Source organism: Mastomys coucha, unplaced genomic scaffold (assembly GCF_008632895.1).
Source record: "Mastomys coucha isolate ucsf_1 unplaced genomic scaffold, UCSF_Mcou_1 pScaffold1, whole genome shotgun sequence".
NCBI classification, from domain to species: domain Eukaryota; kingdom Metazoa; phylum Chordata; class Mammalia; order Rodentia; family Muridae; genus Mastomys; species Mastomys coucha.
In genome coordinates, this window is record NW_022196891.1 from 76,409,107 (window position 1) to 76,424,754 (window position 15,648).

Consider the following 15,648-nt stretch of genomic DNA (forward strand, 5'->3'; position numbering starts at 1 on the left):
TAATCGGGCCAGTCCTTCTGCTATATAATAGGACATGGAAGAAGGAAGCTCTAATCGGGCCAGCCCTTCTGCTATCTAAGGACATGGAAGAAGGAAGTTTTACCTCTTTGCTTGCTTGCTTGCTTTTTCCTCACCAGCAAATCTTTTCCTTCTCTGCACGAGACAGCGGTTCTCAACCTGTGGGTTGGAACTCCTTCGACAAAGCTCTATCTCCAGAAATATTTATAATTCATAATCACAGTAAAATTACAGTTATGAAGTAGTAATGAAAATACTATTATGATTGGGGGGTCACCACAACATGAGGAACTATGTTAAAGGTTCATAGCATTAGGAAGGTTGAGAACCACCGCACTAGAGCCCACACCAGAGCTCACTCCTTCAGGATTGTAGAGGATACTGAAGACTAGCAGACACATCTAGCCTCATGGACAGAGCAATTACTGGATTCTTGGACTTTGTGTTCACAGCCACCTATTGTTGGATTAGCTAGACTGCAGCTGGTCTTTCTAATAAATTCCCTCTCTACACATAGAGATTCATTTTATAAGTTCTGTTTCTCTAGATAACCCTAATACAATAACCTAACATTTTTCTTATTGTTTCTATATTTTAATTACTTTGAAACGCACTGTGATAAACGTCTAACAAATATCCATCGTAATTGTTCTACTGTGAAATCAGCATCATTTGACTCTGACTAAATAAAACTCTTTTTCTTCTTACAAAAGGTAGCAGAACCCTACAGAACAGGAGAGAAATTTAGAATTGAAGGCTGCATCTTCAATTCTAACACCCCCAAAGTTCTAGTCTTAGAATCTCCCCGAGTTGGAAGGCATGGTAAAGGAGCTGTTGGAAACAGAAGGTACTTTGTAACATATTGCGGCGCAGAGGCTGCATGCAGACTCTCCTAAACAAAACTGGGGAGGCTGGAGAGGAGAATAAAAGCTCTGGGGTCCTAAGGTAGGCTTCGGGAACTAGGGAAGTTTTTGATCTCTAAGTCATTGTTAATGTCTTGAAAGTTCTCTAAGTTGTTTGGTATGACAGTTCTAAGTCAGACAGATAACAGCCCTGCTCTAATTCCGTTTCTGTTGCTGTGATGAAATACATCGACAAAAGTTAACTTTAAGAAGGGTTTATTTCAGTTTAAATTACTAGGGTGGAATCCGTCACCGTGGAAAAGTCAAAGCAGGAACACATCTCCTCACATCACAGCCACACTCGAGAGCAGAGAAATGAATGCATACATACTCACTCGTCTTAGGTTGATTTCTCCACTGTTACACAGTTCGGGACCTCTTGCCTAGGGAATGGTGCTGCCCACAGTGCCTTGGGTCTGCCCACATAAATTAAGACAATTCCCAATAGGCATGCCCACCCATAGGCCAACCAAATACAATCCTTCATGGAGACTGTTTGCCCAGGTGATTCTATATGGTGTCATGTTGACAATTGAAACTAGCCATAGCCAAACCATTGGCCCAGAGCCAAAAGTAAATGCAGAACTCAAAAGCTTTATGTCTTGAGGGAATGAGGACTTGAAAGGCACCTGAGCTGCTCAGTGCCTGCCTCTAAGAAAGTACCTTTAAGTTCCATGCCTTTAGGTCATGGACAATCCAGTTTCCATTTTGATTCTTCCTCTAGGGCCTCACACATTTGAGGCAACTGTTTCAAAACTGAACCACATCTCCAACATCAACCTTTCCTTTTTGTTTTCTCGAGACATGGTTTCTCTGTGCACATGTAGCCTTGGTTGTCCTGGAGCTTTCTCTGTAGACCAGCCTAGCCTGAAACTTACAAGAGATCAGCTGGCTTCTGCCCTCTGAGTACTCGGATTAAAGGTGTGCACCACCACTGTGCAGCCTGATCCGCTCCCTCCTTCTTGTGCTGAAGATCAAACCGGTTAAAGTGTTCTACCTGAGCCACAACTCCAACCTAGACTTGGAGAATTTTTTCACAATCTAAACATGCAAGGCATTCTTCCCACCCCGCTTTTTTCTGAGTATAGTGGATTGATTCCAGGGCCTCACATGATAGGCACTCTACCAGTACCACTGAGATGTATCCCATCCCAGAAATCCTTTTGTGTGTGGTATATATACATAAGCTTGTGTGTAGTGGACAAAGTTTTATTGCTTCTTCTTGTTTTTTTTTTTTGAGACAAGGTTTCTCTGTGTAACACTGGCTGTCCTGGAACTCACTCTGTAGACCAGGCTGGCCTCGAATTCAGAAATCCGCCTGCCTCTGCCTCCCAAGTGCTGGGATTAAAGGTGTGCACCACCACCGCCCGGCTATTGCTCCTTTTTTGATACAAGATCTTTAGAGCCTTTTCAACTGAACCTAGAGTTCATAACTTGGTAGATTATCTGACTCGTGAGCTCTTCTCCATGTGTCCTCCTCCTGTGAGCTCCTTCCTCTCCATGTGTGCTCCTCCAGTACTCCTACCACGGTTGCCCAGCTTTACATGTGTGCTGGGAACTCATCTTATGTCCTCATGATTGTACAGCAAGCTTTACTGAACTACCTCCCCAGCATGCAAGAGGTCTGTGGTTGAGATGAGATCTTGCTCTCTTGTGCCCAACCCCCATCACCAACTCTGGGCGGCTTACTTAACCCCTTCCACCTCAACCACTGCACTTAGCTCTCCAAGACACTTCTGCTACATAGACAGAAGTGCTCGCTGAGAGTACACTGAAAATAAGTTTGGGGTCAATTTAATTTGAAATTTAAAATTTCACTCATTAACATGGGAGACCAAAAAAGAAAACACACACACACACACACACACACTATACTGGCTGGTTTTGTGTGTGAACTTGACACAAGCTGGAGTTATCACAGAGAAGGAGCCTCCCTTGAGGAAATGCCTCCATGAGATCCAGCTATAAAGCATTTATTTCCTCAATTAGTGATCAAGGGGGTAGGGCCCATTGTGGCTGGTGCCATCCCTGGGCTGGTTGGTAGTCCTGGGTTCTATAAGAAAGGAAGCTGAGCAAGCCAGGGGAAGCAAGCCAGTAAGGAACATCCCTCCATGGCCTCTGCGTCAGCTCCTGCTTCCTGACCTGCTTGAGTTCCAGTCCTGACTTCCTTTGGAGATGAACAGCAATGTGCAAAGTGTAAGCTGAATAAACCCTTTCCTCCCCAACTTGCTTCTTGGTCATGATGTTTGTGCAGGAATAGAAACCCTGACTAAGATACACAAACACACACACACAAACAAACACACATATAAACTATACATAAATTCTTTATTTCTCAAAAAGTTTTAAAACATACAATTTAAAATTTAAACAATTGAATTGCATAGTTACTTAATAATCCACTTCAACATAATAAAAGATAAACTAGTCACTTTCTGAAATAAGTTTACATTCTGTTTTGTTTTCTTTGACAGGGTCTTCTCTGAGCCCAAACTGACCTCAAACTCAGCTTTACAGTGGAAACTGGCATTAAACTCATGTGCCCCTTACCTTACAATTCCTAGGACTCACACCACTATGTCTGTCCAAATCAATTTCTTTCCTAAGTGTAACAGTATAGAAACTGGAGGAAGATGCAAGCAAGTGGCAATGGTGAAAAGTGCATACTTAAAGATGTTTGGCCCAAAGGTTGTTTTTTGTTTTTGTTTGTTTTTTTAAAGTAAACTAAATTACAATTGGGAATACTCCATTCCTATGGGCCTTTACAATAAGTAGAAATTTTTAAAAACTTTCCTGTGGTGGGGAGCAAAACCGGAACCTTGGACACACTGGGTATGTGCTCTACCACTGATCTGCAGCAAAAGGTGATTTAAAACAAAGCAAATTTGATCTGATCAAACTGACAAGTTTTCATTTTATTTAACTTTGAATAAAACTGCAGCCACTGTTTTTCCTCTGTATCCTAGGTATCAACTTGAGAAAAAACTATTCGCCTCACTTGTGCCAAACAAGGATAGTTTCTCTTCTATTAAAAGGACATGAACTTCTTGAAATTCAGTCTTCATTTGTCACATGGTTTCAAAGTAGTGAACAAAGAGCTCCACTTCATGGCTTGCCGACTCTCCCTAGAGCTCAACGTCCTCTGCGCAGTATTCATAGATCCACTTAAAGACAGAGTCTTCCGAACGCTCTACAGCTTCAAAAAGTTTTTTGAAGTCGTGAGGATACATTTTACCAGCTATTTCTCCAGGGTTTTTTCTTATCTGCCTCAGTATATGAATTGGATCAACCGTACTCAATGAACTGCAGAGGAAAAGCAAGCAAACACACTCAACTCCCGTTTACAACTGTCAGCTACAGATGAGAGAGCCGCCTCCTCTGTCCAATTAAAACGGCTAACACAATAACTGAGTTCAGTTAACAGTTTATATATATGTATTCTCAACTCTGTACAGAGGTGACTTTGAACTGGGCCCCTACCTTAACCTCCCAAGTACTGGGATTACAGGATGAAACCACACTCAGTTTAAATAAGAAATATCTACATAGAACGTGTTAAGGCCAAAGTCTCAGTACCCAAGAGATTGGGACAGTTATTTTTAAAAATTCAGAGCTAACCTGCAATGAAAATCACCAATTGAAGTTTTAACATGGTATAATTAATTCTCACAAAAATTCTAGTTTACATATTATCATTTTTATTTTTACTTTGAGTTAGGGTCTCACCACATTAGCTTGGTTGGCCTGGAACTTACTATGTAGACTGGGCTAGCCTCAAATTTACAGAGATCCATTTGCCTCTGCATCCTGAGCACTGTGATTAAAGGTGTGTGCTGCCACCATACACACACACACACACACACACACACACACACACACACACACACAAAACCAGTGGTTTTCTTTCTTTTTGATATCTGCATTTAAAGGCCACCACCCCAAGACAGTGAGATGAAAATTAGGTTTCTTTTAGTCGTTTATTGACATTTTAAACTTTTGTGTGTATATGCAGTTTCTGAGTTTTCAAGGTTTTTCTGTTTTGGTTTAGTTTGTTTTTTTTTTTTGAGACAGGGTTCCTATGTAAGCCCAGAACCCCCTCTATAGACCAGGTTGGCCTCAAACTCAGACATCTACCTGCCTCTGCCTCCCAAGTGCTAGGATTAAAGGAGTACCCCACCAACATGGGTGAGGTTTCTTAAAGATAGTTTCACTCTGTGTCCCCGCTGGTCTGGAACTCATGTGACCAGCTCCTGGATATTGGGATTGTAGGTTTACCCTTTATTTGTAAATACAGAGAGCACTGGTACATATCTGCATACCCATAATCCCAGTACTTGAGAAGTAAAGGCAGGAGGTTCCCAAGTTCAAAGTCAACTCGGGCTGTACAGAAAGTTAAGGCTAGCTTGGGCTACATAAAACCCAATCTCAAAATAAATGTTTCCAGCCAACAGTCCTACTAAGATTATATGGCATATGATGATTAATTAAAATAGCTAACAACCGCCGGGTGGTGGTAGCATTCACCTTTAATCCCAGCACTTGGGAGGCAGAGGCAGTGCAGATTTCTGAGTTCGAGGCCAGCCTGGTCTACAAAGTGAGTTCCAGGACAGCCAGGGATATACAGAGAAACCCTGTCTCAATAATACAAAAAAACAAAAAAAACAAAAAAACAAAAAACAAAAAACAAAAAAAACTAACACCTTTCCATCTTCTGATAATACTTTAGCTACTGCTAGTTACAAGATAAACAGAGACAACATCACACAGGCTGGAGAGATGGCCTGGAGAGATGGCTCTGCGGTGAAGAGTCCTTACTGATCTTCTTGGGGACCTGAGCTCAGTTCTCAGCACCTATGTCAAGCAGCTCTTAATCATCTGTAACTCCAGCTCCAGGGCATACAACATGCTGTTCTGTCCTCTATGGGCACAGCACATACATGTGCATACACAGAGAAATAAAGTATCAACTGAAGCTAAAACAACCTTTGAGTACTCTAGGTTTTGCTGCTTAAAGATGAAAATAAACAAAACTTAAGAGTGTGTGTAAGACATAATGCATAACAGGGAGAAAAGGTATTGTTATTTACTTTTTCTTTTTTTTTTACTTTTATCTTATGGGTAGCTGTGTATATGTATGTGTGTGGTGCCCACAGAGGCCAACAGGGGATGTTAGTGGCCCTGGAACTGGAATTACAGTTGTGAACTGCTTCTCAATCTTCTCTCTGGCCCAGAAGGAAGTATTTTTAACAGGTATATGGAACATCAGCACACCTTACTCTAAATCAAGATGTGAAAAACCACCTTCTAACACAGGAGACAATCCCAGTAAATCCTACTTACCGTAAATGGTGTATTATTGGGGCACTGCGTTTCCCAAAGCAATGCTTTACGAAGTGGAAAAATATATCATAGTTCAAAGGACTTAGGTTTTCTGTAAATAAAGATCTACGAGGAGTCATTCGAACAAGATATAGGTTTTGTTTCAGTACCTTTAATGATTCCTAGTCAGAGAGAAAAATAATTTTTGTCAGTCATAAACTATTTCCAGAGTAGAATGCTGATTTACTTCTGTCTGCACGACAGTCACTGCATGTCCCACATGTCTCTGGGTCTTCTTGGTGACAGGTTAACACTATGCAACCTAGGCTGTGTCAGAACTCTGAACAGAAAGTAACCTCCAGAGATGAGATTTTCATCCTGTGTACATCAAGAGCAGTGTTGCTTACTGTTTGCGATGGGAGAGGGGATGGCAGGGTCCAATTCCATTCCTCAGCTGCAGGGCAAACCACTTACCACTTCCTGGCCTGAAAGTTCCATGGGATCCTTTATCTAACCTGGACAGCTAAGTTTACTGACTTGTGGCTCTAGTGAAGATCAGAGCTCAAACACAGCCCCAGCACGAATGGAGCTCCTGATGGTTCCAGGGACCCAAGGATACACGGCTATTACCAACTAGCTTTCTTCTTATTCCTTTTTTCCCTAATCATACATTTATATACTGTGTACGCACTCACATATATATGCACAATCTTATTACTGAAACTTTGTTAATTCAGAATAAAGATAATCACTCTTCTCTAAAGACAATCTTAGAGAAGATAAACACTGGATTACATGATGAAAGGGAATGGCATCATCTGTTCTTACCCCATGCTTTGACTCTTCTAAGTGCTCATTTTCTGTATGCACACTAAATGACGACCAAGGTTCCTGGAGGAAGAAAAACAGACAAGCTATTTCTTTCTTTCCATAGGTCTGTGTGTGACACGTGTGCACATAAGGGCGTGTGTGTGGAGGTCGGAGGCTGTTCCCAGCTGTTTTCCTCTATCATTCTCTCCACATTATTTTTCAGGTCAGGGTCTCTCATGAACCTGGGGCTTGGGGGTTCTGTGGAACTAAGGATCCTCCTGTCTCTGCCTCCCTAGCCTGGGATTAGAGGAATGGCCCACTGCACTGGACTTTTTACACAGGTGCTGGGAATTGGACTCAGGTCCTCCTGTTTGTACTGCAGATGCTTTTCCAACTGAGCCATCTCCTCAACCCCAAGACACTGTTTAGTTTATAACCACAACTGAAGACTTCGGCTCCTCAGCCCTTTCAGTTAATTCTCTTTTGTCAAAATGTCTCAAATTATTATTGCCTTAGAAAAAAATCTACCTATGTGAATCTGGATGTGGTGGTCTATGTAGCAGAGGCTACATGAGGCCCAGTCCACCTCACCCTACAAAACAAAAGCAAAAAAGGCCCCATACCTAGGTGCTAAGGTTTGTAGCTTTGTATTTAAGCACTTGCCTCAAATCCAAAGCCCTGCACAAATAAAAGGACAAATCACTTCAGTCACATCGCAATGCTCAGTAAGTGTTAAGGATGACTGACTACTGAACTTGGATACATTTTGTATAAAAGGTAAAGGGAATGTATTAAGCTAAATACAGTGATACACATTTATAATCCTACACTCAAGGAAGCTGAGGCAAGACAATAAAAACCTGTCTCAAAACCCAAAGCATCACTGGGTGGTGGTGGTGCTGCTTGTCTTCCACCCCAGCACATGGGGGGCAGAGGAAGGGGGAACTGTGAATTTGAGGTCAGCCTGATTTACAGAAGATGTTTGAGGACAACAAGAATACACAGAGAAACCCTGTCTCAAACAAAAAACCAAACCCCCAAAACAAAAAACCAAAACAAACAAAAAACCCCAAAGCAATATAATATTCACCTTTTTTTTTTTTTTTTTTTGGTTTTTCAAGACAGGGTTTCTCTGTGTAGCCCTGGCTATCCTGGAACTCACTCCGCAGACCAGGCTGGCTTCAAACTCAGAAATCTGCCTGCCTCTGCTTCCCAAGTGCTGGGATTAAAGGCGTGCACCACCACTGCCCAGCTATTCACCATATTTAAAAAAAAAAAAAGCAGAAATGTCATCAGTGTCACTAGTAATAGATTTTTGGGCTATAACTCTAATAGTAAGTCATAAAATTTCCTTCCTTTCTGTAGAGCATATATCAAACAAACCAAGATCCCTAGTTTTATTATGAGCCAGTCATATTACATCCACTGCCCAGCCAGAGCCATGCTACTTTTATAAGAGAGAGAAGCTGCTAAACAAATGTCAATCTTAATCTCCTTTCAAGAGCTGGTAATAGCGCATGCCTTTAATCCCAGCACAGAGGAAGCAAAGGCAGGAGGATCTCTGAATTCAAGGCCATTCTGATCTACATAAGGAATAAGGAGTTCCACACCAGGTGGGGCTACATAGTCACAATGTACTTCAAAATAAAACAAAACTAAACAAGTTAGAAAACAATGAAATTAATATTTTAAACCTTTAGTGCAGGGTCTGCACTTACCAAGCTGAGTAACACAGTTTTTCTGGCATTAAAACTTCACTCACCATGTGCAGAAACTTAATTTCACAGGCCACTTGCCAAAGAACACCCAGTACTTGATATAAATCTGGCCTTTTAGGAGTCGCTATTAGTTTCTAGTAAAAACAAACAAACAAACAAAATTATGTTACATAGAATCTTAATAAATATCAAATGTTGAATTTAATTGAAATATCTTTTTTTTTTTAATTTTATGTGTATGAGTACACTGTAGCTGTACAGATGGCCGCGAGCTATGTGTGTGGCTGCTGGGAATTGAACGCAGGACCTCTGCCAGCTCTGCCAGCCACGCAGCCACGCTGGCTCCTGCGTAATTCACTGTAGCTGTCTTCAGACGCACCAGAAGAAGGCGTCAGATCTCATTACGGGTGGTTGTGAGCCGCCATGTGGTTGCTGGGATCCAAACTCAGGACCTTTGGAAGAGCAGTCAGTGCTCTTACCTGCTGAGCCATCTCGCCAGCCCCTAATTGAAACATCTTAATAGCATCTAAAATTTTAAATTAAAAGATAAGAATTGGCCAGGCATAGCCTTTAAACCTAGTTCCCAGGAGGCAGAGGCAGGAGGATCTCTGTGAGTTCCAGGATAGACAGGACTACATAAAAGAGAACTAAGTGCAAAATATTAGCCACAGTACTTTCAAGTAGAGTTTTCCTTTTTGAAAACAAATGGCAACATATCCAAACTGACTGTGTATGTGCTGGAGTGGTTAAGAGCACTTGCTGCTCTTCCAGAGGACTGGAATTTGTTTCCCATCACAGCAAAGGGCCATTCACACCTCATGAGAGTGAGCTATTAAACTGTGCATCAAGAACTGTTAAGCCTGCAACTCCAGTTATAGGGAATCCAATGCCTTCTACCTCTGCCAAGTACCTTGCACACACATGGTATAAGCACATACTTAAATAAAAAAGGAACCAACCGACCACAGGCCAGAAAGATGGTTCTGTAGTTAAGAGCAATGGATGCTCTTCCAGAGGACCCAGATTCAAGAGGACCCACACGATGGGTCACAACTGTCTGCCATTTGAGATTCAGAGGATCTGATGCCCTTATTTGGCCTCATCAAGCATTGTGTGAAGGTATGGACACAAACATACATTCAGGCAAACAATCCTGCATATGAAATAAGTAAGAAAAGATAAAATGAAAAATGTATAAAGGCCGAGAATGGTAGCAACCACCTACAACCTCAGCACTAGGGAGAGCAAGGCGGAAGGAGTCCACTGAGTTCAAGGCTAGACTGGGCTACATAGTGAATCTGACACCAGACTCTGTTTGAAAAATAAAAAACAAACACAAACCAGAAAAACGAATCATTGAGTTACAGACACAATTAAGACAGAAACAATTCCTGCATTATGGATCCAACAACCCAATCCAACCCAATAACATGTACTATGGAGAAAGATAGGCATGTGAGAATTATGTATTAGGCGAGCTATTAAATGGTGCATCAAGAATTGCCGAGGTTGGGATGGTAGGAGGGCTCACCGGATAAAACCAGACAACCTGGGATCCACTTGGTAGAAGGGGAAAACGACACCTTCAAGTTTTGGGGTTCCTTTTCTGACTCCCACATGCTAAGGCCCATGTCCCACATGCTAACACCCATGTGCATGAGCACATATACAAACACAATGTTTTCTCTTTTAAATAAAAAAATAATTGTTAAGGCTCTGTCTCTGCCTCTCTAGAGATGGGTAACCTTGATTTCTGATCCTTCCTCTCTTGAATTCTTTTTCTACCCCTCAAGTGTCAAAGAGTTGAGCCAATGTAGCCAAGCTGCAATCTGATGAGCATTCTTACGTACCTTGCCATCATTTTTTTGCTTATATATTTTATGTACAAAAGGCCTCACAGATCAAGATTGTCTACTCTCTCATTCTTCGTGGCTAGCCAATATTTACTATCTGGGTGAGGAAACATTTCCTCATTGCTCCTATCTGCAATTCTTCTTTTTTTTTTTTTTTTTTTTTTTTTTTGGTTTTTCAAGACAGGGTTTCTCTATGTAGCCCTGGCTGTCCTGGAACTCACTCTAGACCAGGCTGGCCTCGAACTCAATAATCAGCCTGCCTCTGCCTCCCAACTGCTGGGATTAAAAGCGTGCGCCACAACCACCAACTATCTGCAATTCTTTCATGCACAATGAACACTGTCAATTACACTAAAGCCACGGCTCTCTCATAAGCACTGTGACCTGTGTGCAGTTAGCACTATGATTCGAACAGCAAGGCACACTAAACAGTGCCTTCTCACTAAACAGAAGAGAAGTAAAAAGGCTGCTTGCTGTTCCTGCACCAGGCTCCCAACACTGCAGACTGAAAATCAAACCTGAGCCTCTCAGATTTACATTCCAGTCACCAAGGTGAACCATGTTGTTTATCTGCTTTTTTCCAGAAATCAGAAACAGCCAAAGTTCCCACACAAGAAAGTACAACTCGGGGCTGGCGAGATGGCTCAACGGGTAAGAGCACTGACTGCTCTTCAGAAGGTCCTGAATTCAGATCCCAGCAACCACATGGTGGCTCACAACCACCCGTAATGAGATCTGACGCCTTTTTCTGGTGTGTCTGAAGACAGCTACAGTGAACTACGCTGGAGCGAGCGGGGTGGCAGGGGTCCTGAGTTCAATTCCCAGCAGCCACATTCATGATAGCTCACAGCCATCTGTATAGCTACAGTGTACTCATACACATTAAATAAATAAATAAAAGAAAGTACAACTTGCCAAGAAAATCAAAGTCATCTACATTAATCCTTATATAGCAAAGGTCCTGCTGGTAACCAGCTTGTTATTCTTCTATTGTTCAGTATCCCGGTTTCTGCTTTAGGACTATAACTATGAAATGACCAAGCAGCTATTTGAGTTTTGGTTTAGCTTTCTTCAGTCCTTCACTGTCTATAAAATTAACCTCCTATGAGGTTTTCACTGGGACCTACATCCTATTTTTATAGAAAGAAGTGTTGATGTAGGGGTCAATGAAGAATCAAAAAGGACAAATGATTTTAACAGAAGCCAGGCAGTGGTGATGCACACCTTATTCTCAACACTTGGAAGCAGAGGCAGGGAAGATCTTTGAATAAAGGCCAGCCTGGTCTACAGAGTGAGTTCCAGCACTGAGAAGGGTACACCAAGGGTACACTGAGAAACCCTATCTCGAAAAACTAAACACACACACACACACACACACACACACACACACACTTAATAGAAATTCTTCAGGGAAGATATACCAATGGTAGGCAAATAAAATGATGTTCAAGACCAATTAAAAAACTACTAACTCAATGACACAATGCTTCATCCCACTCTGCCACTATGAGATGGTATCAAAGATATAAAAGGGCCAGTGAGATGGTGCAGCTGGGCAAGCTTGCCAACTTGGGTTTGATCCCTGGAACCGACCTTTGACACCCACACCATCTGTGGCATGTGTGTACCAACACTCACACACTAGTAAGAAACACAAAATTAAAATAAGAAATATACAAGTATGATGGAGGGAAATCTTTGAATTCTTGTGCACTGATGGTGGGAAGTAAAATAGTGTATCTAGCAAGAAAAATTATATGGCCCTTCTTTATTTCTTGAAAATTAAATAAAGAATTATGACATGATCTAACCATCTTAGTTCTTTACATATGAGGCCAAAACACTGATAGCAGGGGCTGGAGAGCTGGCTCAGGTGGCAGAGTGCTTACCATCCAAGCACAGGGCTGAGTATGATCCCATGGGAAAGCCAGGCACGGCAAAGCCAGGCACGGCAGCACATGACCATAACTCATCGACGGGGAGGTGGAGGCAGAAGGATTCCTGGTGTTTGCTAGTCACCTAGTCTACCCAAACTGGCAAATTAAAGTCCTAGTGAGAAACCTTCTCAAATAGGCAAATCAATGAATAAATAAAACAGAGGTAAACAAGAAAAGAATAAAAAGAAGGTAGACAGCTCCTGAGCAATGGCATCAGAGGCTGGCCTCAAACTCTACCCACCCACCTGCACATACCCCGCCACAACCTGAAAACTAGAAGTTGTAAAAACACTTATGAACGCATGCATGCGCCTGCTTTATTCATAATATTTGAGAGGTGAAAGCAGCTAAGCGTTCTTTCATCATGAGTGAAAATTGGGGGAATACAGACAGCAGAAAACTATTCAGTAAAAAGAAAATGAAATTTGAACACACTGCAACACGCATGAGCCTTGACGATATCAAGCTCAGTGAAGTCAGTCAGCCACAAAAGGACAAATGGAGTGTGACTCCAAGCCAAGGTCACAGGTGGTCCAGGACAATTGTCACTAGAGCCTGAGGAAACGGGAGGGCAGGGAGTCAATCGTTCAGTGGGATGTCTAAAAGTACTGGGTGTATAATATAAATACATTTAATGCCACTGAAGGTAAATTGTCAAATAACTAAAACAGTTCATTTTACATGTGTAAAATTACATTACAGAGTGAGTTCCAGGACAGCCAAGGCTACACAGAGAAACCTTGTCCCAAACGCCCCCCCCCCCAAAAAAGGAAAGCCCTAACTTGACTCTAAAGATTGTGCCACAGAACTTCATAATCTTAGAACGCGCAAATGTCAGGGGACCCCAAATTAAAGTGCAGCTAAAGCTCCTCAGAATATTACAGCACTCTTTCAAAGCAGTGATACCAATTATCTTTTAACAACGCACCCGGAATTGATTTTCACTAACAAATACATTCAGTTCTACTCGTCCATATCTGTATATAGATTCGCAGGAGTACAGGTCGAACAGAATTTTCCAGAGTATTCGTCTTTCATGTTTATTTGGTAGGATTCCAAATACTTTTATAGGAACACCTGTTAAGGATACAAATACAAATTTGTGTGAGGTCCTTAAAACTTTCTCTTTTATCACATTTTGCTGATACAAAGTAAGTTAACAGTGGTAACTGTAAGGTGGATGACATGCAGGTGTGTGGTATGGTATGCTGGAATCACCAGGGAAATAACTGAGGACAGCTGGGTGACAGTACCAGAAGAGGTGTGGGAACACCCCAAAAATCACAAACTGGAAAGAGCAGAGCAGGGAGCTGGGGAGAGGGCTCAGTCACCGAAGAGTTAACTGTGCAAGTGTGAGGAGGACCAGCTTCCAGGTAGGCCTACGCAAAGAACCCACCATTGTACAGGAGATCCAGGGTACGTTGTTCAGTCTAACTAGACAGAATCCAGGCTCAGTGACAGGCACAGGGTGACCGAGGAGGACACTCAACATCAAATGCAGCCTCCACGTGCATACACATGTACACATACACATAACAAGAATATATACTCATACATAAAGAGGAAAAAAAAAAGAAAGAACATAAAAGTTTTTGTACTGGGGCCTTGGTTTTTGTGAAGCCTCTTAGGTGGTCAGCTGTGTCAAGGTGAAGCTGAGTATCTCTTCCCCAGCCACAGGCTGCCAGAAATTCATTATGTGGACGATGAACACAAGCTTCATACAGCCCATGACCAGGGCACGCACGGCCACGGAAGCAGCTGCCGATGCTCTGGGTGAAGGGTTATGTGGTCTGGATTATTTATAGGAACGACAAACAAGGTTTCCCCATGAAGTAATGAGGTCTGACCCAAGGTAAAGTGCACCCGCTGTTGAGTAAGGGGCCCAAGTCTGTTCGTGGATGCCAATCTGAGTGTTCTCAACTTGGTTATTGTTTAAAAAGGAGGGAAGGATATTCCGAGACAGTGCCTCGGTGGTTGATTGGGACTTAAAAGACCTACTAGAATCCAAAAGCTTTTAAATCTCTCTAAAGAAGATGATGTCCACCAACGTGCCGTCAGAAAGCCCTTAAACAAAGAAGGTAAGAAGCCCAGGACCAAAGCACCCAAGATTCAGGGTCTTGTCACTCCACATGTCTTGTAAGATGAATGCTGAGGTACAGCTCTGAAGGAACTAAGACAGGTGCCTACAGCAATGACAAAAGGAGAAGATACCAGAAAAAAACTAAACCCTTTCCTCTTGGCACTCATGGGAGTAGCCACAAAACTCTATTTAAAAAAGATTCTTGGGGTTGGAGAGAAGGCTCAGCACTAAAGAGTACTTGGTGCTTTTCTAGAAAACTCAAATTTGGTTCCCAGCACCCACATTGAGTAGCTCATGGCGACCTGTAACTCCAGCTCCAGGAGATCTGATGTCTTCTGAGGGCACCCATATATACATGCACATACTTACATATAAGACTATTAAACAAACAAACACCCTTTCTGCTGAGCCAGCAGCTTAACTCTTCCCCCTCATTTCCCCATGGAAAATGTCATGGAACTAAATGCTCACATCAGAGGCCAGAATTCCTCTAGATTGCAAAGAAGAAATTGGAATCAAATTCATGCAATATACAGTGAGATGACTACCTGGTTGACGTATCAACCCAGTTTTTAGAATAACACACAGGTGTGAGGATTATGTATGAGCAGACCTGTGAAGGATGCCCACTGACAGAATGAACATCTGTGACCTCTCGTGGGAAGGACACCCTGGAGAGTGATAGACACCCAGGCACAAGGCTGCGACCAGCAATCAGGTGAGAAGGCACTCAGTTTCTCCATCACATTCTGCTCTCTCCCCTTCATGCTGTATCCAACTGTTTCACAGCAAACATTAATTTAGCAGACCATTGCTGTCCTCTGCCTTGCTTGCCCCTCTTCTTTTCATTTGTATGTTGATAGGCTTCTCAAAAGTAGATGGGCTAGCAGACTGGTGTGCAGGGTCTGTGTCTCAGCCTCCTGACAGCTGGGACTCTTCCCAGCTTTTAAGTTGTCTGATTCTGTGTCTGTTTTTAAGATTTATCCTTACTATTTTTTTTTTTTTTTTTTT

The 15,648-nt window shown here is 42.3% G+C and overlaps 1 protein-coding gene and 1 long non-coding RNA gene across 2 annotated transcripts in view; one reads left to right on the forward strand and one right to left on the reverse strand.

Annotated features, from left to right (window-relative positions):
• The first annotated feature begins 852 nt into the window (after nt 1-852).
• On the forward strand, nt 853-4,080 carry LOC116104501. The gene is made up of 2 exons (XR_004123930.1): nt 853-963; nt 3,887-4,080. It is a non-coding gene; the product is annotated as an uncharacterized LOC116104501 (long non-coding RNA).
• The window catches only part of Tfb2m (transcription factor B2, mitochondrial), a 19,281-nt gene continuing 6,867 nt past the window's right edge, over nt 3,235-15,648 (reverse strand). The window contains exons 4-8 of the mRNA XM_031391018.1: nt 13,486-13,634; nt 8,812-8,901; nt 7,068-7,130; nt 6,261-6,421; nt 3,235-4,223 (exon numbers count right to left, since the gene is read on the reverse strand). Coding sequence (XP_031246878.1) covers nt 4,046-4,223; nt 6,261-6,421; nt 7,068-7,130; nt 8,812-8,901; nt 13,486-13,634 — 641 coding nt within the window. The 3' untranslated portion in view covers nt 3,235-4,045. The remainder of the gene's footprint in view (nt 4,224-6,260; nt 6,422-7,067; nt 7,131-8,811; nt 8,902-13,485; nt 13,635-15,648) is intronic.